The sequence below is a fragment of the Hesperophylax consimilis genome, chromosome 19 (assembly GCF_061612785.1).
Source record: "Hesperophylax consimilis isolate HC1 chromosome 19, BYU_Hcon_1.0, whole genome shotgun sequence".
Taxonomy (NCBI): domain Eukaryota; kingdom Metazoa; phylum Arthropoda; class Insecta; order Trichoptera; family Limnephilidae; genus Hesperophylax; species Hesperophylax consimilis.
Genome location: NC_142854.1, coordinates 24,302,940 through 24,327,575, shown reverse-complemented (window position 1 = coordinate 24,327,575; position 24,636 = coordinate 24,302,940). Strand labels below are relative to the sequence as shown.

Below are 24,636 nucleotides of genomic sequence, written 5' to 3'. Positions count from 1 at the left end.
AAGAAAAAGTGACATTTGACATTCGCGAAAGAAAAAAAAGGTGATGCCACTCGATAAAATATATTACCGTGAACTTTATAATTCTAAAACGGCATGCATTAAGTATACACCAAAGAGTTAAAGGTGGTTTGAACGGTATGTTGAAGTTTTGCAACAGTATGCATTTAAGGGTTAAATTGCAGTCAGCAACTTTGGTTTCATAGAGTTAGAGAACTTCTAGATTTGGATATAAAGCTTAGTGTTTTCTCTTTCTAACACCTTTTATATAATATTTATCACCGTGACAACGATTTCTAGGAGACCATATGAGCTGGTCCCAAAAGTGAACGGGTTATATATGTTTGTTCGCAAAACCGAACAAATTAGCCACTGGGGTTAAATGTCACACAGCACAACACGATTAATATAATTATATAATATACATACTTTAAAAATAAGAAGAATCACATTGATACATTATTCATGTATAAATTAGTTAACAATATTATTCAATGTCCGCAGTTGCTAAATACGATTCAATTTAACACATTGACTGCCACGGCAATTTTCAGAATTCCGGTCTAAAAAGCCAATTTCATTTAATCATATTATATTACTAAAAACTCAATTTTTTTATAATCATATTTTCTGTTCTGTAAGCCAGCATTGATTTTATGTTCTCTTCCCAGAAGCCATCTATATTAGCACTGATGTACTACGAATTTTATCGTATTTTATTCACTATGAGTTATCTCGTTGTCGGCGTCCTAGCAAAGAACGCAATCTACGACTTATCTTGGAGTTGGCAGTCGACGTGTTAATGTAATTGCGCGCTCCACATGCTCTTCCGTCTTATTCGAAGTAGATCAATGTTAAACAAAATTCTTGCTTGAACAGACTATGTGTCAAAAGTGTTGAATAAATATGTAAAATAATTTTTAATCGCCGAAGACAATATTAGCGACTGTCAAAAAACGAGAACAGAAAAAGATTCAATTGCTTCTAGAAATTGAACTCAGGTTCTCAGCTTTGCCGGGGGTTTGCTCTACCACTGAGCTAATTCAACCTAATCCCCTTCGTTCATATTTAACTGTATCATACTTCGACTGTGAACTACCGACATCATATTCAATTTCTTAACCCTTCAAGCTATTTATTCGCTAACTCATCTAGTCTCACAGAAATCGTTGTTACTTCCTTACTATTGTGGTGAGAAATATGATCTAAACGGCGTTTAAAAGAGAAAACACTACGCTTTATATTCAAATCTAGAAATTAACCACAGAAAAGTTGAAATGTGCACCTTTATGAAATCAAAGGTACCGACAGCAATTTGAAGAGATTTTGTAATTTTTTATTAATTATTTTTATATGAAATGCCAAAAAAAAGAGGTAACGATAACGTTTGTAAAACATTTGTCTAATAAAATGCAAGTGTTTTTATATTTTTTCGTTGTCAGTAATTTTGTAGTGCAGTCAAAATTTAAATTTTTTCTATATAAATAAAAATGTTTGTTTGTTCAAAATGTTAAATCTCTAAAAGTTCTTGACCGATTGCTTTGATATTTTGACACAATGTTGCATTCGAATACGCACGTGTTTTTATCTTAAATGTTTTTATCCTATATTATATAGATGTCACCTGTGACAGGTAAAAACAACACCATCTGTTGTACTTAAAAGCAAAATGTGCTATTGTTTCTATATCTGCACAGACAGTCTAAGCCACAGCAATGCGTGGTAGGGTACACCTAAGTTTCTAATATGAGAACAAATTTCATCACCTTTTTAAAACAGTTTTTAGTTTTCGAATACGTTGAGAAATATTCCATTTATTTGGATTTTTATGCTAAGCAGAAATACTCCGTCCGTCTGACAGAATATGGTTGAAGAATTTCCTGAAGTATTCTGCTATCTTTATGTATGTTGCTAATATTGTCTTCGATAAACAAATATTATAATTTGAGATTTTACTAATCAAGTTATTCCAAAAATAAATAAATATATAAAGTTCATAATATAGTATTTTTCTGACACGTCACAAATAACTTTTCGGTTGTTGTTTGTATAATTCTGTTCTTAATATTATAATACTATTGTTTTTGTTTTTGTTGTATACAATTCTGTTCATTATTTGTTTATTGTTTTGTTCTTTTGTTTATTTATGATTTTCCCGCACTGTGAACTTAGAGAATTTTCTAACGAGAGGGGCCGTGTCGAAAGAAGGGCAGAATTTCAAAAGCAACGTGTTCGTCAACAATTCCACGAAGATTTCGGAGCGTACATCGACTGGATTACAAGAGCAGGTACTCGGTCAAAAGTTGGACGTGTCATTAACATAGCTCGCTAACAAATCGTAACCTAGCTTGGTGTAAGCAAATAATAATTTAATTAGATTGACAAACTAACTAAATAATTAACCATCATATGCCGTTTCCCGGCAGAGGTAGGCAGTGTGGATGTACTGCCACACAACTCTGTCTTGCTTCATTCACATTCATACATCTTTTCATACATACCCTTCTGTTATTCTGACGTGGTTGAGTCGTTACGATCTTTTACTACGAATCCATAGGTGGCAGGTTCATATCACGGCGTGATAGATACTTTTCAGAATCGTTCAAAATCGTTGCTGAAATGACTTTAACTGCGTTTGGTGACCAGATCTGAATAGCCAGGTACTTTCCCTCCTTACTCTTCTTCATCTCCTTTCCTCTCCCTGCCACAACATACCTTAACCGTTTGAGTGCCAAAAAAATTCATACAGTTGCTTGTAAAATGCCACCAAAAAAACATTATTTTTTATGAAACTATATATTTTTTTAAAACCCCATAAATTCTCTGAATTTTCAAGGATTTCGATGATTTTTTCGGTGTTTTATTAAAGAATATTGGTTTAGAATCACGCGGAGGAGGATCCCGAAGTCCAGGCGTTTCGAAAAAATGAGAATTTTACGTACAGACGTACGCGCGAACCAGAACACGACTGACGCAATCGACGGAAATCGACGATCGGCAATCTTCGTTAAAACACGAATCGACGAAAATCGACGATTGGCACCCAAACGGTTAATTGGGGATGTTATAATTTCACTGGCTATGTTACACCAACAAAAAAAATAATGGCTCTTATCAAGTATTTGATTCATCTCTCGATCGTGCCGTGTCTTCTTCGGGCATCACCGACTTCTTCTACACCTAACAATCGTGTCATTTATTCTCCTTACACTCCTTTCTTCGTTAATCATTCAAAACACAAAGTTTAACCACATGTGGCTGTAATGTGTGTGTGTGTATATTTGTAATTTACGGTGGCTGCCGGAACCGTAAATCGTGTTCAGGAGATGGGAGATTAAAAAATGAGTGTCTGCGATATTAATTAAATTTATTCGTGAGGATGAATTTACAATTTTACAGAACGCGGAGACTGTGGTAGACAAAGTAAAGATAGTGGCGGTAGTATCGAAGGTTGAAACCGGAATGAAGATTTCTCTTCTGGTGCCCGCTTGCGTCTAGCGGCGGATTAATTTAAGTTAGTGTTGCCACATGTGGGATGAAATAAAGTAGTCCCACACACACATATGCCTCAGAGATCTCATTTCTATTTTAATATTTCCTCTACCAGTTCAATTCCTCATCAGGATTGATACCAGCACTCCATTGTTGATATTAAACATATAAATAATATTATTATTTGACCGGTCTGTGGCTCTGGGTGCCACCAAGGCATAGTGTGTTCAATTCCTCGGCTGACTTAAGTCCTCCATCACGACACAAACTAGATTTTCCGCTCACTATGGGGGTGGTAGTGGGAGATTTTCAAATATTCCCAGGTTATTCATAACCTGGGAATATTTGTCTTTCTTTTAAAAAACTATTATTCTAACCTGTATCATTTTTGTTTCTTGTAGTTTTGTATTTTTATTTGTAATGTATTTATTTTTTAATTTGTTTTTATTTTTATGAACCTATGTGTGGTATTATTATTTTCATTTATGCATAAATTATTGCTGTTTGAACATATATTATTCATATGCAGCTGCTGACTATTTTTGTACGAATCTAAAGGTTGCAGGTTTAAATCCCGGCTAATCTGGTTAAAATGTGTTATTTTACAATTTATTAATTAAAAAGTAATATTTAGTGTGTTTGAGTGGTTGATACTTTCAGTAGCGCTCTTGTGAAAGATGTCATTCAGAATCGAAACGTTGCCTGAAATGGCTTTAGCCGTGTTTGGTGACTAGATCTAAACAGTCAGGTACTTCACCACCTTCGTCTTCTTCAGCCTAACAACATAACCCAATTGGGGAAGCCATAGTCATTGGGAGCAGTTGGGACTCTTCTCTATGTATGCTGTTAGGCTGAAAGTAGTAGGGAAGGGAAGGAGATGAAAGGAAAGAAAAGGTGGAAAAAGTAGCTGGGTCACCGAACATGACAAAAGCCATTTAATAATAGTTCTGAATGGAGATCTTTCATCAGGGCGATACTGAGAGTATTATTACGTATTATTTTAAATGGGTTATTTTTAAAACAACACAAATTAAATAACTTACATTTACCTGCGCCGGGATTTGTACCTGCGAACTCCGGTTTCGTAGTCGAGAGCTTTACCCCTCCACCAGAGAGGATGCCACAGCAAAGTATATCCTACTGTATTGCCCAGTTATCAATATAAAGGGTCTGCCATCTAACGTTTTTTTTTTCAACTAGTGCTTATTTCGTGAATGGTAACACTTAGCTCATGTCTGATTTGACAGATAATTAGTGTTATCCTTCCGCTGAACGAATATGGTTGTGTATACGCTGGGAAATATTGCGACATTACTTTGAAAATCATGGTAATGTTGCAGAATGTGTGCGAAAATTGCGTACGGATTTTGGAAGAAGAGAAGCACCGTCAGCTCCGTATGTTCGTTATCTTGTGAACAAAGTGAAAGAAACTGGCATCCTCATCGATAAACCAAAGCGTGAAAAGCCAAAAACAGTGCGTACACCCGAGAATATTGCTGGTGTGGCAGAAAGTGTGCGTGAAGCGCCATCAACATCAATTCACCGTCGTTCTCAACAATTGAACGTATTTTTGTTCACAAAAATTGAAGAGGAGGATATTGTCAACATTTGGTTTCAACAGGACGGCGCTACGTGCCACACAGCCGAAGCTACACTCGATGTTTTTATAGCATTTTCAAAAAAAAAAAAAGTTATTTGGCGAACCCTTTACCATGCAATGCCCCTTAAATGCTTTTGAATACCGTAAAATGGGATGACTTTGATCAATTCTCATCTTTGAAACAATTTTTTTTTTATAAAATCCTTTTTGTCGAAAAGTTGATGTCGTATTTATTTTACGTGTTAAAACTATCGAAAAATAGTGTATTTGTAGTGGGGTGATTTTGATATACATACCATTTTTTATAGGTTTATTGCAAGCATACATTCAATGCCAAAAACTTTAATAAAAAAATGTGTGTTTGATTATTCAAGTAGTTATGTATATCGATAAATGCTGATATACTTTACAATATAATTGACACAAAACTATTAAGTAAACTATAATCATTGAGTAATTTATAAACTGTGTTTACATTGTTTTCTGTAATAGGTTAATTATAATAGTCCTTTTTCTATGTTCACCTTTTAACATAGTTAAAATAATTTTCAAAGTTTGCATTTTTGAAAATCTGACGAGGTACGCGTGATGTCATACGTATCTCGGTTTTCCAAAATACACAAATTCTTTTAAAACACGTTGTAAACTGCAGTGTGTGAGTATACTCAGCGTAAATTGGCATAAAATTGTCTGCATTCTCAATGCAAGCGATGTCAGAACCCACCGACCAATCACAGGGCGTTTGAGTGTCTTTACGGTTTTAACTGTTTTTAAATGACAATTAATTAATTCTTTGTCTAATTATATATTTACAATAAAACATATATTCAGATTCAGCATTTGTTGATCTATATGAATATATGATTTTAAACCGCAATATTTTTCATTCAAGTTTCTTATCCGACCATCATTATTTTTTAATATAACTCGAAACCAACTAATTTGACACTTATTTTTGAAGCGCCATTATATCCACATTGCCCTAAAAAAAATCATTTAAAGAAGTGAGTAATTTCAAATGAAAGCAATGATCAAAGTCGCCTCTTTTCAAAAGTTACCCGATATTACGGTAATTATCATTTCTGTAGCACACAAGTCACAGCTGAATATTATAATAATTGGTTGAACTTTTGTAGACTGAGATTTTTGTCTCCCTAAGAAGTATAATTCATGCTAGTCCCTATTACATGTGTGTTGTATTTTCCCCCCTTGTAGAGAGTTCGCTAAGGAGAGAGAAAAAGTAGAAAATAGACAAGAATTTCTAAAATTAAGGAGACAGCAGCAACTTGAAAGAGAGTTGAACGGATATGTGGAGTGGATCTGTAAAGCAGGTATGTTATTATTTTATAATTATTATTAGAGAAGGGTGTCTAGGACTCTCGCCCTCTGTTGAACTCGACCGATTTGTCAACAATCTTGGGAAATCGTCGCTCTAATTCATTTTTATCCAACAGACCAAAATGTAAATCGATAGAAATAGCGCTTCAAAGTTTTTTTTACGAAAAACGCGTATACAATGAAATTAGCTGAATTCTAAGCTTTCTAAAATGATTTAAAGTGATTATTTTAATGTAAAATTTGTTCCAAATGTTTATGAAAACACGTTTTTAATTTGGATGTAGGACAAAGTGTTGGATAAACACGGTCGGAAAGTTGTTTAATTTTGGTGGACTTGAGACAAACTGCGTCTTGAAAACACATCAAAAATATATTTTGTAATTTTTTTTTTTCACTTGTATCGTATAAATAAATGCTTTCTGCGAACAACTGCATACTTAACTCAATTTCGCCAAAAATGTATTTTGGGGCTCCATACCAGAGGTGGATACCTAATACAGATATTGTGTTTATGGTACCTAAGCGGGATATAATCATTATGAAATTGCAGCATTATCACAATCGTGAACTCCTACAATATTCGTATTACAATAAATCCTACAATTTACAAACCAAACTTCATTTTGATTAATTAAATTCGTTGATCTCACCTTTTTGTATTTTTTAAAACGTGAAAAAATTTTTCTAACGAGACTTATGGACGGGTTGTTTCAGAGAATTTGAATAATTCTTCAAATTTCAAAGTTAATTTTCAAATTCTGTTATTATTTCAGCTCTGTCAAGCAACTAGCCTATAATGATATAATAACAGAACTTGAATAGGACTTTCAAGGAACCCGAAAATGAACGTTGAAATTTGATGAATCATTCAAATTCTATGACAAAACCCATCCTTGGTGTTACTAGATCTTAACTGAAAACATTATGTTTGTTCATTTGAGTAATTTAAATTTGTTTCTGAATTACAGAGGAAGTTATATTAGCTGAAGAGAGAACTACAGAAGAAGAGAAAATGCACATAATTGAAGGTACGTAATTACTACGTTTTTAATATTTCGTTGATAAAATTCTGATTTAATTTAACCCATCAGACTTCTAGCATATTGACTATTACATTTCTTAAAGATACTGTTACTATACGGCTACTGGTTTTGACAAGGGTCGCCATAATTTTACTCGCGCCACGCGCCGTTTGGTCGAGGCTGGCCCTGCAGGTATGCAAGACTTGTACCTGTCTTGTGCTGGAGTTGCCGTGTGATCCATGATTTTCCGTGGGTTTTTATACTTTAAAACTTGTCGGTAGCATATTTTTCCCTTTGAGGAGACGCGCCTTAATATATGCACGGATTTGAGAGCTAAATGCTCATGCTATTTCAGATGTAATTTATCACCTAATTGTTCTTTATATTAACAAAAACTGATTTACATAAATAAAAGAACACGTATTTAGTATACAAAAATGCGTGAAATCTTGACGAGCTCGCCTTTTCACAGGTTAAATGTACCACAATCGCCTGCCTACAAAATAACCAACCAACAGAGAGGTTTCTAAATGTTCCTAGATGCTACTGAATCGTTTTCTGTCTTTTCTGTTTCACATCTTTCATTGTCAACGACTAAATATTACAATTAAAGTTTTTACTCATTTTAACTCAAATTATTCCACTTTAAAAAATATTCATTCTGGACTTCGGAAACTAGAAAAGTCAATAGATGTTTCATATAAAAATAAAAATGGATATGTTTGTCCAAGACACTCTCTAGATAGAAATTAGTTCTATGTAGGCCTTTTAAAGATATACAATTCCGTAGTACAGGGTTTTCCAATAAGAGGTGTTATTTTGAATAGCCCGCTATTTCGGTAGATGTTACTTTTGAAGCTGTCATTTTTTTTACATTTGACAAGTAGAAACTACGCCATTAATAAAAAATGGAACGATACACGCTTCAACAACGCATTGAAATTATTAAAATTCACTTGAGTGAATCAAATGCAAATCATCTTGAGTGATGAGGCCCATTTCCACCTCGGTGGCTTCGTCAACAAGCAAAATTGTCGCATCTGGGGCTCGGAAAACCCAAAAGTTATTGTTGAAAAGCCTCTCTATCCTCAACGTGTGACTGTTTGGTGCAGTTTATGGTCCGGCGGAGTCATTGGACCTTACTTTTTCGAAAATGAGGCAGGAGCAACAGTTACGGTGAATGGGTTGCGCTATCGAGAGATGATTAATGATTTTTTATGGCCGGAATTGAATGGTATTGATCTGGACAACGTTTACTTTCAACAAGACGGCGCTACGTGCCACACAAGCAACGAAACCATTGATCTTTTACGATTGAATATCAAAATAACACCTCTTATTGGAAAACCCTGTACATTATTTTGATGTATCTCATAAGGTTTAGCCAGCGTTAGCAATGTAAGGCAGAGTTTTTATGAGTTGATTACAAAACATGGATTTTTCTCTACTGTTTATAAGTACAATATGCATGTATTCTACATATAAACCTTCCAGAAGAAATTCTCTAAATGATAATGTAAACACTATCATAATCCGTTGCGTAGTTTAGAAGAACTAAGCGCACAAACAGACAGATGCGGATAGTTTTATACTATTTAGAGAAGATAGCAGCCAATAAAATGTAGTTCGATGCAGTTAAAAATGACGTAAGTTGATATGTTTGAAATATCTCAGTGGTCAGAGACTTCCCCAGCAAGGAGAGGTCCTTTTAGAGGTCCAAGGAATCTTTTTCTGTTTCACATTTTTCATTTGAGAGTCGTTGTCTTCAATGATCGAAATATGATTGATGTATAATATTATCTGTTTAAATTTTCCAGCGAGAAGAAGAGCGGCGGCAAAAAGAAAAAAGCTCAAAAACTTGGGGAAAAGTAAAAGTACCGACACAGAAGAAGAAGAACAGGAAGAAGACTGCGGGGACGACGGTAAGATCTCTTTGCAGATTCCTGCTTTACCTATTAACCTTGCTATTGCAACAAACAGTTGAACAACTGATATACACACATCAAACAGTCCTTCAGGCGTAATATGTTTTCACATTGTGACACAATATCAATCTTTGAAATGTAGACAAAATATTCCCGCTGAAATTCAATTTCGAATACATTTACTGTTTTCAAACGTATTCCAAAATAGAATACTGTTTTTGAGAGCGGATGAAAGACTCCTTCAGATTTTGATTTTACAAACAGACAGTTAAAAATAGTTAACTCTTGAATGCAAACAAACATAGCTAAAGCTTTTAAAATGGACACTAATGCTGTCCAAAGTGTTGGCCAAGAAGTAGGAGTTGCAACAAGGCATAATAACTCAAAAATTAATACTTTTGGCTGTGAAAATTTCAAATCTATCTGTGAAAGAACTTGTTTTACAAATTTCATTGATTTTTTGTAACGAAAAGAAAAATCAACACGATAACTATGTTAAGTTATGTGTGTTACCAAATTTAATTGATCTGTGTAATTTTACAAACATAATATAATGTTTTTAAGAACTAAAAACTATAAAAACAAAATATTTACAATTCAAAATTTTTTAGGACAACTCCAATTTTTTTATCATTGCCTCACTTTATTTAGTTTGAAGAAAAATTTCTTGGTGTTTTTTTTAACTTAGAGAAATTAAATAGAAAAAAAATAACATTTCTTATTCATGCCTCTAAATGTTGTAGACTTAGAAGATATTATATATTTTGGTTTCACTGTGCCTTGTGTGTTCTCTGCTAGTGACAAACAATCCCTTATGGAATAGCACTTCTCTCTTGAATTCTTCACAACACTTTATTTCACCAATGATTTCACTAAATTAAACAATGTTCGTTTCCACGCTTATAATGTCTTTTTCAATTCTCAGTGTTTATTGCTTATAAAATATGAAATAACATGTTGCTAAAAAAAAAAGCTTCTTTCTCTGACTTTAAATAAAATATATAGGCGATTGAAAGTTTGTTTAAAACTATCTAGTTTTATTTAACGTATCAATGAACTTTAAGTTGACTGTACAAGTATGGGAATCACCAGAAGTAAGAACTTTCTTCCACAGGTATTCAAAAATATCCAAATTGCGTACTGACATCGCAAACGATTTGTTCGTTACTGAAATCACAAGACCCTCGTTGCCACAAATCATTGTTAAATTCTCGAAACGTCTAAAATAGAATTCTTTCAAAACCTCACTCATTACCAAACAGTTGGTGTGGCTGTCATTTTAATATCCTGTTAACTGTTTTTTTCCTAACAATGATCAAACCACTCAAAAATAAGAGATAAACAGAAAAATCTAGGTGCATTCATTGACTTTAAACCACAGTAGTTCATATGTTTCCATATTCAACAAATAGTCAACCCTCAATTAATCATGTACTAAAAATACATTCTTGTAGTGATATCTAGCTGTTTATGCAGCCCACTGGAACGAGTAGATTCCATTAAATACTTGGGCGTAATAATTGACAATAAACTTCGATGGGAAGATCATGTAATAAATAATACAAGCCTTATACGGAAACTGGCATATTTCTTCAGATCATTACGAAATATACTAAATAAAAAGAAACTAAAAGAGGATTGATCTTATTTTAATAATATGGTAAACGTATTATACAACCAATCGCTCGAGGGAATGCGAGTGTCTTGTTTGTGGCGGGCGGCGTGGATTTGATTTGTATACAAATCTACAGTTTAATTTAGAATTTTGCGCACTTGGCCTTCAAAACAAGAGGGAGGTCACTGTTTACATTAGACTGCGAAAAACTCGGCTTAAAGCCCATCTAATGCTGGGGACTTCAGCTAGTGAATTATAAATTTAATATTTTTAATAAGCGAAGGATTCATTGGCTTTAAACCGCAGTAAGCAGTTTATATGTTTCCGTATAAATATTTGGAGGTATGATATTAATTAAATCGAACATCTGGAAATCTAAAGCACCTCCATTGTTACAAGATGTCTGACACAAGTGATGCCATAAAGTCTAGTTAAATGCAGTCAGAACAACCTCATTCGGCTGGTCGCAGGAGACTGGTATCGACGCCGACGATTTCATGAAATGTTGGCAATATGTGCCTGTTTACGAACCTCCGCGCAGATATATGGCGGTAGTCGCCGAGATATTTGAATCGTCATGTATCGGATACTTGTGAATTCCCGTGGAAGGAGGGTTTTACTATGCAGTCAATCTAAATTAAATAATAATATTTTTAAATTGTAAAGTTCCAATGAAATAGTAATTCAAAAGTTTAATACGTTAGTTTGGCACAGTTTATTGTTTTTTCTGACTTATTTTTTTGTCTATTTCGCAACCCATTTCAGTTCCAAAGAAAAAACAAGGTATGGTTGTTGTTGTCAAGCAGACTTCGGGCACCGGGTATTTCTCACAATTTTTACATATTTCAATTTTACTTTACTCCCCATCTTGTTAAAAGAAATACTTTTTGGTTTCAACAGTCTTGAACTCTATGACAATATTTACAAAAATATACAAAATAAAGAAAAATGCATTCATTTTCGATGATTTATCAGAATGGACGGAATCTCACAAACGGAATTACACTACTACCTACTTAAATTACATCTTCTGGAAATACAGTTGTCAAAAAACCTAACCTAACTTTTTTTAATTCAATTTATTACTAAGCGCACACTTCAGCATTCTGAAATTTAACCGTGTAATTTCGTTCTGAAAACTGTCAGAATATCTATGGAGTTTTGGTTATTCGGAGATATGTATTGTTAATAATTTTTTATTGACTTAGATTTGTGGTACATATATATTGTACAAGAAGAATATTATTATATAACTCAGAAGTTAATGATAGAAGAATTCGGGGATGCCTGAGGAAGACATGACACTACCGAGTGATTCAAAATCTTGAGTTAGAAGTTAGAAAATAGAAGATTATGTATGAGACGGTGATTATGTTTGTAGGAAACGGCATGATGGTTAGTTAGTTATTTGCTATATTGTGTTTTAAACTCCATTGTTAGTGGCCGAGTGAACTAATGCATCGGGTTCCCACCTAGACATCGTGTGTTCAATTTCTTTCCTAGCCATGTTCTATATCATTGAAAAAGCAACATTTTCCACTATAATGATGGTGGCAGCAGTTTTTCAAATATTGTTAGATTATTCGTAATTGATGATCCCGTTAATCGGCGATTCTCGGGCCGTTTTAGCTTTTGATTAAATTGTTATCGGTTGTCAAGCATGATGTGCACGCTGTTACCCTTGTCCGCTGATCAAAATTTGATCAGAAGCTGAAACGGGCCGGGAAAAAGTGCGGTTCAAAATGTCAAAAATTTGAGTAACGTAAAAGTAACGACTCAAACCCCGGCGTGCGCAAGCAAATTTTATTTGATTAATTTTTGTTATTTTACAAATTATTCATCATAGTATATTTGCGGCACGTTCCAGATTGGAAGTTACTGTCAGTATCGCCCTGGTGTGAGACCACCATTCAGAATTGAAGCATTGCTTGAAATGCCATAGCCAGGTACTTTCCCACCTTCCTCTTCCCCATCTTTTTCCCCTCCCCACTACCTTCAGCCTCACAATATATACCAATTGGGGATCTCATAATCTCACTGGTTCTAGACAATTGGGAACAGTTAGTATGTAAAAAAGAAAAAAAATGTGAATATCGTACCAAAACTCCGTGGAAAGATTTGTTTTTTATAAATGATGCATATTATATTTTTATCATATTTGTTATGTATGTAAATTAAAATATACAAAATATTGTCATAAAGACTACTGTTTCTTCTCCTTTCTAGAATTCCCTTTATAATAATATAATTTCACTAAAATACCTAGACGTCTTTAGAGCCCTTAGAGTCCCTTTATCGATATCGCTGCATCTCCTTGATTCAGCTATAACCTCACATCTGATTATTCTTATTCATTTATTGTTATTATTCATTTTTAATCCCTCGAGATAATTATTATGTATTATATTTTATTTATCTAGATTATTAGAATCCCCTTATCACTAATCAATGGCTTCCTGTTGATTATTTCCTTCTGTACATATACGATTCTGCTGCTTTCTTCTTATCACTTGGAATTCAACATTCACTAATCAAGATACCACACGGCTGAACCAACGCTCTAGCACAGCAAGAGAAATGATACTCTTTAACCCGTCAGGCCTCTGGGATATTCTGTCAGAAGGTCGGAGCATTTCTGCTTTGCAATAAAATCCAACTAAATGGAGTATTTTTTGAAACAATGAATGAAATTATTAGAAATCAACATAATTTATGAAATTTTTAATGCAAACATAATGGCTTGAATTACTGATAACGAAAAAATACACCTATTTTAGACAAATGAGTTGTGTAATTTCTATACCCGCTATATCAACTTTCATTGATTTGGAGAAAACCGTAAAAAACTGTCACATCTCTAGGGTACATAAGTAATTGCATTAAATTTTTTTATATAATGAATTGGAGTAATAAAATTTCGAAAAGCATTTATTTTTCTATATATGTCTAGCAATAATTAAGTAATTTCGATAAATAAAATGGATAAAGTGGATTTTGATACTCACTTCGTGATATAGAGGCTTTTGAAAGTCAACTGAGCCGACATGGCGGGTTTAGAAACACACGCGTAGATCATTTTGGCACACGAGCGTGGCGTCAGAGCGGCGGCCATATTGTATTTTGGCAAAATAACTGCTTGTGATTGGTTGAATCCGATATAGCGCGTTTTGATAGTAACTTTCTGTATGATATAGCGGATTTGGTTTCTCACTCGCAGTTTTAACATGGTTTTTGGTCGTGATAAGGAGGGTTTTGAAACTCAATTTTAGGCTCCTCTTGTTGCTCGCAAAAATGTTTTGAAGATGTCATACTCAGATCATTTTGTCAAAAAATCGGATATAGCGGGGATAGAAATTATAGGATTCAAATGTATGTTTTAAAAACGTTATTGACTCTTCACTTGAAGGAAGGCGTTCACTTTGGGAAGATTGCTTTTGTTGAAGGAGATAAGATTGTCATTTGGATCCCTTTTGGACGTAATCAGACGTGATCGGATGTTTAATGAATGTTGAATTACCAACGTAAACGATCAAACCTGCAAATGCTGACAACTCCAACCGCTATGATAGGTTAACAAGACGGTGACATCTGTATGTGATGTGTTGCAACAATATTGTGTCTTTGTTTCAGCAAGGTACAAGGGCTCTCTCAATGGATAAACGATAATAAAACATTTCGTAAAGTCATTTCAAAGACTTCTGATTCATTGACTTGTTCCTTTTGTGTATGTATATCGATCGTCTAGTTAATTAGTCGTACAAGTCCAAAAATAATATTATTTTAAGTTAAATATGCAGTCGTTTATTGATAATGTATCTGTTTCTATAGTACACTATTAGGTCATTTCAAAATGTTCTACAAAGTTGACCAGAATGGTTACATGACGAAAATACACGAGAGTGAATTTCACATTTCAACCACTGCCAGAATTACACATGGACGAAATTATGCATAGAGAGAATTAATAATGCATGAAATTACACATGAAGAGAATTACATCGACTGAAATTACACACTTTAAAAAAAACTAACCTAATCTAACTTTTGATTTGAAAGGAAGATATGTAAATATAAATGTTTGAGGAAGCGCGCTGATATTAAAATACGATAATAATTGAGCCAAAATGGTGAAAATACTTAATAAAACACAACTCGTTTGAATTAGAGAAAAATCTTTCGACAAATACTTTAGTTGCATTTAAAGATACACTGTGAATTTTTTCATGCCTATAACATATTAAATAAGAGAATAAAACGTGTTTTTAATAATTTTCAGAGTTTACTTTGCGATTTTTTTCTATCGAAGCAATTGCATATAATTGACGTTTCGGCATAATAAATGTATAGAGATATTATCTTCAAATATAAAGAGTTAACTTGTTTTAAATCGCCAGAAATTGGGAATGCGAAGGCTTAAGGGGATGCAATGCGAATTAATGCAAAATCGTGTGTTTTTGGTTTGTAAATTTGGTACCTTAGAAATATTATAGGTGCTATAATTAAACACACATCTTGCTATAATCAAGTCTTATTGTAAGCCAAGAAAAAAATCAAGTATCAGGCATATAAAAAATGCTTTGTGCAAAATCTTCTACTTGCAAAGGTCTTTTCAGATATGGTTTTATTGTATAATGTGGCAGATTAAATTCTTCAGATTATGATCGGAGAACAATTTAATATTAGTGCCTGAACTTCACAAAATAAAATAAAAAAAGTTGGCTTTTTTTTTTTCATAAACCAAAACAGGCGGGCGGTGTTAAGATTGAATTTAAACGTTATCAACATCTGCGTAAGGAATGCTTTATTTCGCTTGATTCTGAATGTTAAACGTGGAGGTGGATCGCTTTCCGCATTCTAAAATTTAAACCTGTTAAAAACATTATATTTTGACGCAACTAATTCCAGTAGGTGTGTAACTCTCTCCGTGTATAATTTTGTCCATATGTAATTCTGGTAGGGGTACATGAAATTCGGTGACCGGGTATCTCATCAAAATGATAGTTTAACACACCTACGAAAAGTGATATAAAGTCATGAAAAGTGATGAAACAAAAACTATGTTAAATAGGTTACAAGGGTAACTATTTAACCTATTTTTTTTCATCACTTTTAATGACTATATCACTTTTTAAAGGCGTGTTTAATTGTCATTTTGATGAAATATCATGGAACCATGAAATTCACATCTGTGTAATTTTTGTCCTAACAACTACCAGACCTTACGCCTTCTGGTGTTATTTTATAGTACAGGTGACATGATGACAAGTAACCCTAGTGATAATATTTAACTTTCGGTGACCATTACAAAATTGCTTATATCAATATCTCAAAACTTTGTATTTGAAGATATCTCACTAATGAACTGGACGATCTATATGAATATGTAAATACATTAAACGTACTATAGTGATTTTTGGGATATTGTGCCGTGGTGAGCTACCTCCTTCTTTAGCCATCGTTTCGGACAGCATGACGGTGTCCTTCATCAGGGCAGATCTGATAAAGTATGTGCTTATGTATGTATATGTAATACTGTGTTACTAACTCCAATCCCCTAAGAGCTGGAGTTACAGTATAATTTAATATGGTTTTCTGCATTTAGTTTTGGTGTTGCCGTCAATTACCGAATACCGAGAACTATTGAGCTTAGCCCCGTCCTCTTTACTAACCCCGTTATCTTTATTAAATAAAGGCGGTAATTGACGGTTACACCAAAATTATACTGTAATACCAGCTCCTAGAGGATTGAAGTTGGCAACACGGTATCGCATCTACGTACATAAGCACACACTTGACCACATCGATTACACATCTGCCCTGATAATGAACAGTGTAATGCTGTCCGAGAACAAGGTAGCGCAATACAATATAATACCGTAAAAATAAATCACTGTAATAATTTTGGCCGTGAAAACCCCAAATCACGTTAAATGTACGTTTATATATTTTTTAAAGAACGAGGTTATTAATGACTTTATGATTTGTTCACATATTATTGAGAACTGCATAAATTGTATATTATTTAAATAAGTCAAATTTAAAATCAATTTTAATCGAGATTTATTATTTTCTTATATAACGTTGTAACGCGTTTACAAAGTGTTTTCCCTTGGTAATGAAATAATACAAATTCTATGCAGTCCTCAATAGATATTATTTAAAAAAAAAAACATACAAGATCAAAACAAACACATGTTTGAACCTTGATTAAATTAAGATTATTGCATTATTTTGTTTAAAAACATTTATATAACCTAGTTTTATTTCAATAATTTTCTAGAACAGTGATCTTAGAATAGCAAAGTACACGCATTACGCTCATTATACTGACGTAATTTTTTTTTTTTGTATAAACTTACCTTCAGATTTTGATACAAATACAACATTATATAAGAATTATAATTATTTCGATAAACTTTTTACTGTTAAAATTTTTAAAAGTATTACCATCGACTTACTGCCAGAAGTCATTAAGAGACATTTTTTGGTTACAAAAGAGTTAGAAGTCACAATCTACTTATTTTAACACGCTTTATTCAGTCGATAAGTCATTATATCGAATAACACATTGTTTATGGCTAATTGAGCATTCTAAAGTTACATACACACGTATATTCATCGATGGTTAGGCTCGATTGAACATGTTGACTTGAAACTATGCTCTTTGCTGCGACACAAGACGACATAGATATATCACCAATATGCTCAATTTATGTGCCCAATATTTGTGTGCCCAAAGGGCACACAAACTCCAACGGCTCGGAGGGCTTTGAAGCAGAGAATGGACGGTTATCTCGAGAGTATTTCCTCCTGGGGTAAAAATAATCTCGTCGAATTTAATGTTTCAAAGACCCAATCCTGTCTGATTACGTCTAAAAGGGATCCAAATGATAATCTAGTCTCCTTCAACGGAAGCAATCTTCCGAACAGGCCTTCCATTGATATGCTTGGTGTAACTATAAGTGACCAGCTCAGGTACGGGGGCTCCATCGAAGCTAGAGTAAAGTTGGCCTCTCAGAAGCTGGGCGTACTGTACAGGGCCCGCAGATACTTTAATAGTACACAACTGCTCACCCTGTACAAATCGCAAGTGCGCCCTACTGTCGAATTTGGCAGCCATCTCTGGTCTGGAGCCCCAAAATACCTGAAAAAAACCCTTGACTCTGTGCAGAAACGGGCGGTCCGTTTGATAGATTCCCCAATCTTAACAAACGGACTGCAATCTTTAGAGCACAGGCGTCAGGTAGGTATGCTGTCCTTGTTCTATCGGTATTACAATGGAAGATGCTCTGAGGAACTAGCGTCATTGATCCCTTCGGCACCGGTGCGTAGTCGGGATACACGCCAAACGCGCGCCCAACATTTGTACACAGTTGACACTTGTCACATGAGAACGGGTCGCTTCTATGATTCGTTCTTAAGTTCAACAGCTCGGCTGTGGAACGAACTGCCGGCCTCTGTGTTTCCTCCCTCCTACAACATGGGACTCTTCAAGACCCATGTTCACTCCTTCCTCTCCACAAAAAGACCCTCCACACAGCATCCCCAAAGATGACATAGGCCCTGAGGGAAATTGTTTTCTTCAGGGCCTCCTGTGTGGAGTAAATATAAAAAAAAAAAAAAAAAAAATCAAATCGTAAACTTCTATCGAACATCGACCAAGAATTACGGTCTTTGAATCTTTTTCGCATTGAGCAAAAAAGCATTGAGCGAGACGGTACATATGTTGAGACATGTTCGATGAGTACATAACCATCGAGCATGAACGAGCGTGGGTACTGGCCATAATAGCCAGTAAGACACATATAATATAATATAAATAACTATTAAAACAAAATAATAAAAATATTTTTGAAAGTGGGATACTGTGTTGACGTACACATAATACATGCGTAAAAATTACAAAAACATTTTAGTGAATTCTTGAAAGACAACAAATATTACCGTTGTATGCAAAAAGACACTAAGTGCAGTTTTTATTATTTTTTGTCTCTTAATATGAATAAAACAAAAAGCTAAATTCTGACAAACTTACTGTGAAAATTAACTGAAAGTTTAGAGTCGATTTTCTCAGAATCAACACGGTGATATATGACTTTAATAACGGGTGTGTGCTCGACGCTCACATTTTAATTATTTCAGATGAACGTATTACTAAAATATCAAATGTATCTAGAGGGATCCCTACTGATGTAAGTTATTTATATTCAAGAGGAAGCTACAAGCCAAAAATGTGTATATTCTTGGTATACCTTATATCGTAGGTAATAGGCATTAAAATCGCTTGACAAACGGAGTCTGGTAATGTTCGATTTCAAGCAAAAAACAGGTTTTTATTTATTTTGTAACTAATTTTATAAGAAAGCAAAAAAGTTAATCAAGTGAAACTGTCACAGATAATCTTAGCTATAATACTGTATTTTTTTAAGTTGTTTCCTTTATGCGTTCATGCATTTCTATTGAAAAAATATTTTTTTTAGTTGTTTACATTTATAGTTTTTATTGAGTAATTTATTTTTTTATTTGTATTCTCCTCAAGCGAAGCGATAGGAAAACCTTCAATTTATCTAAAGCATATTTTTTGGTACTCATAATGTACACCAATTCGTTATAAAGAATAGTATAATAAATAATCAGGCATTAAGCTTCGCCTTAAGATTAATAAAAACAGAACTTTACCATTGAAAATTTGATGTAAACACGGTTTAAAAAATTTTATAAAACGTTTTTAAACTATAAAATTACCAGTAAGCACCAAATTTTATTTTTCTATACGATGAATTAGTAACTTACCAAGGAATCCCTCTAGAAACATTTGAGATTTTAGTAATACGTTCATCAGAAGTAATTAAAATAAACCCCATGGAAAGATCGATTTTCTAGGCCTGCTGGGGTAAAGTTGACAGTAGCTTCATCCATTACGCCGGGCTGCGCGTTGAATATTGGTTTTATACAACTTCATCACTTACGTCGTTAAGATTTTGACTTTATTTTAGGGTATTGTCTTAATGACTTCTGGCAGTAAGTCGACGATATGTACCCAATAATACTTATCAACTTCTGAAGGTTTAGTTGTACATTATTCTCATTTAGATGTAGTTCCTAGAAATAAACATAAACTTAATCTAGATTTTAACTCGTACTTGACAATTTTGGTAGGTTAAATAGTTTTTGTTCGTAGTTAATTATTTATTTAAAGTTAGGTTAATCGAAATTTCAACAATTATTATTATGAGATAACCATAGTTAAGTACATTAATTTTACATCTTTGGGCTTTTTAACAATTAATTAATTGATTTATTAATTCAAATAAAACATTTTACATTACCTAAACTGGTCTTAGAAAACTATTTTGTTCAATTGTATACAATAAGTTCAATTGTATACAATGTGTTCAATTTTATGCAATATGTTCATTAGTATACAATAATGTTCAATTGTATACAATGTGTTCAATTGTATACAATATGTTTAATTGTATACAATATGTTTAATTGTATACAATGTGTTCAATTTTATGCAATGTGTTCAATCGTATACAATATGTTCAATTGTGTACAATATGTTCAATTGTATACAATATGTTCAATTGTATACAATGTTTACCTATAGATACTAATAGAAAAAAATCATTTATCTCTAGGAAAATAATATGTATTTTTTTGTTTATTACTTCAGTATTTGAAGTTAGTTACTACATGTATAGCTTACATTTGCAAAATATGTTTTTTAAATTGACAATCGATTTGCTGATAATTGTAGAAAAACTAAAATTCCATATTGCTTAACACTAATTATATGCAATTTCTAGGTTAGGTAGAATGTAGTTTTAATAATAATTATTGAAGAAATTTTGGTCATAAAATAACGACAGTAACTTTGAAACATTTAAGAAAATATTTGATAGATTTTCTGATTTTTACTATACTGATTTCTGAAATAGAAAATACTGTTGAAGAGACACTACTGTTGAAATAGCAAATACTGGATTTGAAGAGACTTGTCTTTTTACCTCTTGAACCATCGCCTTGTACCACAGTGGGAGGGATGGATTTGTACGTCTGTCACTCCTGGACAAACTCACCCCAGATTCCTACACACCCCTTATACCTTTATCCTTCGACACATCTTCCACTCTTTCCTTTCCTTTTAAAAAAACCCTCTATACGGCATCCTCGAAGGTGTCATAGGCTCTGAGAGAAATTATTTTCCTCGGTGTTTCCTGTGTGGAGCTAATGTAATTTTTTTTTATGTGACAAAGCGAATCCAACCAGTAAAAATTGTATATGCTTAAATATATTGCGTCTGACCGTCTAAAAAAGTTTCTCATAGATATTACAATATTGAGAGAGTCGAATATACTAAATATGATCTCAAACAGTAGGACTTTTAGTGACTAGCAATTTTTAGTTTACCAGAATTTTTTTTATATAGTTTAGAGTAAGAAAAATTAACATGTCCTTTATACCTTCCTACGAGCGGCCAAAAATTACGTAAAAGCGCTGCGCAATATATGATTCAATTGAAGATTTAACTTTTAAGTCACAAAAAATCTATCAGCTTCGCTACTAACATAAATACAATTTTCTTTGTACTACCATCTACTGGGCCACCAAGTGCCTTAGGGGGTATTTCACTATGTCAGGCTAAATATCTGACTAGCTAGCCGTTGGCTGGCTTTAAAGATCAGAATAACTTCGTTATTCAACGGCGACCGTTTCACCATTGTTGCCGAGCTTCCGGATAGATAACACTCGAAATAGTCTGGCAACATGGCAAAATGTTTGCAGTTACCCCATCTACTGCCACGCCTGTCATGTTTTGCATTTTTCTGGTTATGTTATGTTGATTATCAGGTAATTTTAGATAGATTCGTGTCGAATTAATACATTGTTTCTTATTTTGAACACAATCAAATAATTCAGGATGGATCATACAAGCATTCAAATTCATTCGAGCTCTTAAAACTCGCGGCCTTCGCATCGCCGCCCTTTCACCTGCTTCTGTAAATCAAAAACCTCAGTATCCATAATAATTCGCAACAAAATTCGACTCACTTCTCCGCTGTCAAACTCGGAATGTTTTGACGCCATCTTTGATTCGAGGAATAGCGCCTAACGTGAGGTTCGAGCACTGATTGGTCAAATCGAACTTTAACCCGAGCGTTATTCAGATATAGTGAAAACGAAAAAATGACTAATCCGCGGATTAGTGCTTAGTCAGAACATAATCAGAGATAGTGAAATACCCCCTTAGTAATAAATGTGTTGAACCTATACATTTGAGTTATTTATGTTCACTAACATTTCAATTTGTACCTAATTATTTCGTTTAAATCTCTCGATCCATAGCTACCCATATTTGGGTAGCACTGTTGGACGTCTTGAGTGATAGCTATTCAAATTTGTGTGAATTAACATGAATTTATCAATAATATGTTTAGTTGCTTGCTTGATGCTTCTATCGAATACCAAAAGCTGTCACTAATGTTCCTCTCTAGGAATATTCTAGACAATTTGTACTGTGTAGTTTGCGTGCAAACGTCAGTTTGTTCTGTATAAATTGAACACACTATATAAATTGAACACATTGTATAAATTGAATACATTATGTAAATCTGCATTTTTTTTAATGTCTGCGAGTATAGACATCATGCAGACATGACAAATGATTATCTATAAGTTAGGGCAATTTCCGCATAAATTTTACGATAAAAAATGTATGAAACCTAAAAATATGGGATAAGTATTGAAATATAGGTGGATTCATCAGCTATAAGCAGTTAATATTCGGAGGTATGATTTTTGGAATGAGCGCGGACAAATTCAAACTGAATTCTCGGAAATATTTATCACTCAAGGCCACCGACTTAGTACCTTTTGACTATTAGATCGAGACAGCAAATCGGCATTGTGTATTCTGTCTCTCTTACACCGCCTGTTATTGTATATCGCCATTCCATTTGATTTTGTACTGATACCGAATTTTTGAATTTGAAATTTAAGCAAAGAATGGTCAGATTTTTGAATAACGAAACGTATCTAGTGTTCTTCCTTATTCTATGTATTTAGCGAATATAAATTATAACATAGAAATTGATAGAAATTTGTTTTTATAATGGTAACAAAGCTGCTTTATAATTTTATGGCGATTTATAACTTCAATTGAATCATAGATTGATGTGAATTTTGTCGCAAGTAGGTTGAACCGTTAAATAATAATAACATAACAAAATCTTAGCATAGTCAAGTGTAGAACATTATTATTAAAACAAAATAATATGCAAATGATATAACAGACAAACTCGTAAAATGGCTTTTCTTTTTGACGTTAATCTTTTAACGGTGGTTTGGTAATTGTATGTCCTACCGTGTTGCAGGCTACCTCAAAAGTAAAGTGCGCAGTGGCGATCGCTGCGTCGACTTCTGGCGGAAGGAGAAGCGGTTCCGCTTCTGGATACGCCACATGGTGAAAACGCAGTGGTTCTACTGGTTCGTGATCGTACTGGTGTTTTTCAACACCGTGTGCGTGGCGGTCGAACACTACAAGCAGCCGCAGTGGCTCACCGAATTCCTCTGTGAGTAACATGCATTCTTTCACACATTGTCCTGTCACACATTGTCACGCCAACTTCTGGTCAGAAGGAAAAGCGAATTTCTCTGTTAATAATATGCAATGTGTCACACATTGTCCTGTCACGTCGATTTCTAGCAGAAGGAGAAGCGAGTTCCTTTGTGAGTAATATGCATTCTGTCACACATTGTCCTGTCACGTCGATTTCTAGCAGAAGGAGAAGCGAGTTCCTTTGTGAGTAATATGCATTCTGTCACACATTGTCCTGTCACGTCGATTTCTAGCAGAAGGAGAAGCGAGTTCCTTTGTGAGTAATATGCATTCTGTCACACATTGTCCTGTCACGTCGATTTCTAGCAGAAGGAGAAGCGAGTTCCTTTGTGAGTAATATGCATTCTGTCACACATTGTCCTGTCACGTCGATTTCTAGCAGAAGGAGAAGCGAGTTCCTTTGTGAGTAATATGCATTCTGTCACACATTGTCCTGTCACGTCGATTTCTAGCAGAAGGAGAAGTGAGTTCCTTTGTGAGTAATATGCATTCTGTCACACATTGTCCTGTCACGTTGACTTTTAGCGGAAGGAGAAGCCAGTTCTTTTTGTCCATAGGTGTATTATATTCGCGGAGGGAAGGTTACTTTGATGTGCTATAGAGTGGCCAAGTTCCAGCGAACAAGTTCCAGAAATCCAAAACACTCGTGTAGGCTGTAGTGGCACAGAGCGCGCCTGTATCATATCTGGAGAGTTTCCATCAAGCTACTGTAATACAAGTGCTAAAAATGTACAGTGTTTTAATTTTGTTTTATTATAATTTTAATTTAAAATTTATTATAATTTTTTTAAATCTAAAATTTATTATAATTTAACAATTTTTCTATTTATTTTTCCTATTTTATGACAACAAAACTCGTAGTACAAGTGGGAAACTGGTGAATTTTGTGACATAATTTTTTTTGATTTTATTTTCCGTTTTCGAGTAAATTGAGTCAAAAGGTATATTTTTTTTACTTCAAATCTGAAGTAAAAAGTGTCGTTCGGAGATTAATATCAGCTGTTTAATTTCTTTTAAAATGT

The 24,636-nt window shown here is 33.9% G+C and overlaps 1 protein-coding gene across 1 annotated transcript in view; it reads left to right on the top strand.

The window, feature by feature from the left end:
- The window catches only part of LOC149415033 (voltage-dependent calcium channel type A subunit alpha-1-like), a 260,436-nt gene that overhangs the window by 129,623 nt on the left and 106,177 nt on the right, over positions 1 to 24,636 (top strand). Inside the window, exons 9-12 of the mRNA XM_089642980.1 lie at positions 2,170 to 2,285; positions 7,396 to 7,455; positions 9,267 to 9,371; positions 23,370 to 23,567. Of these exons, the coding sequence (XP_089499106.1) occupies positions 2,170 to 2,285; positions 7,396 to 7,455; positions 9,267 to 9,371; positions 23,370 to 23,567 (479 nt within the window). The remainder of the gene's footprint in view (positions 1 to 2,169; positions 2,286 to 7,395; positions 7,456 to 9,266; positions 9,372 to 23,369; positions 23,568 to 24,636) is intronic.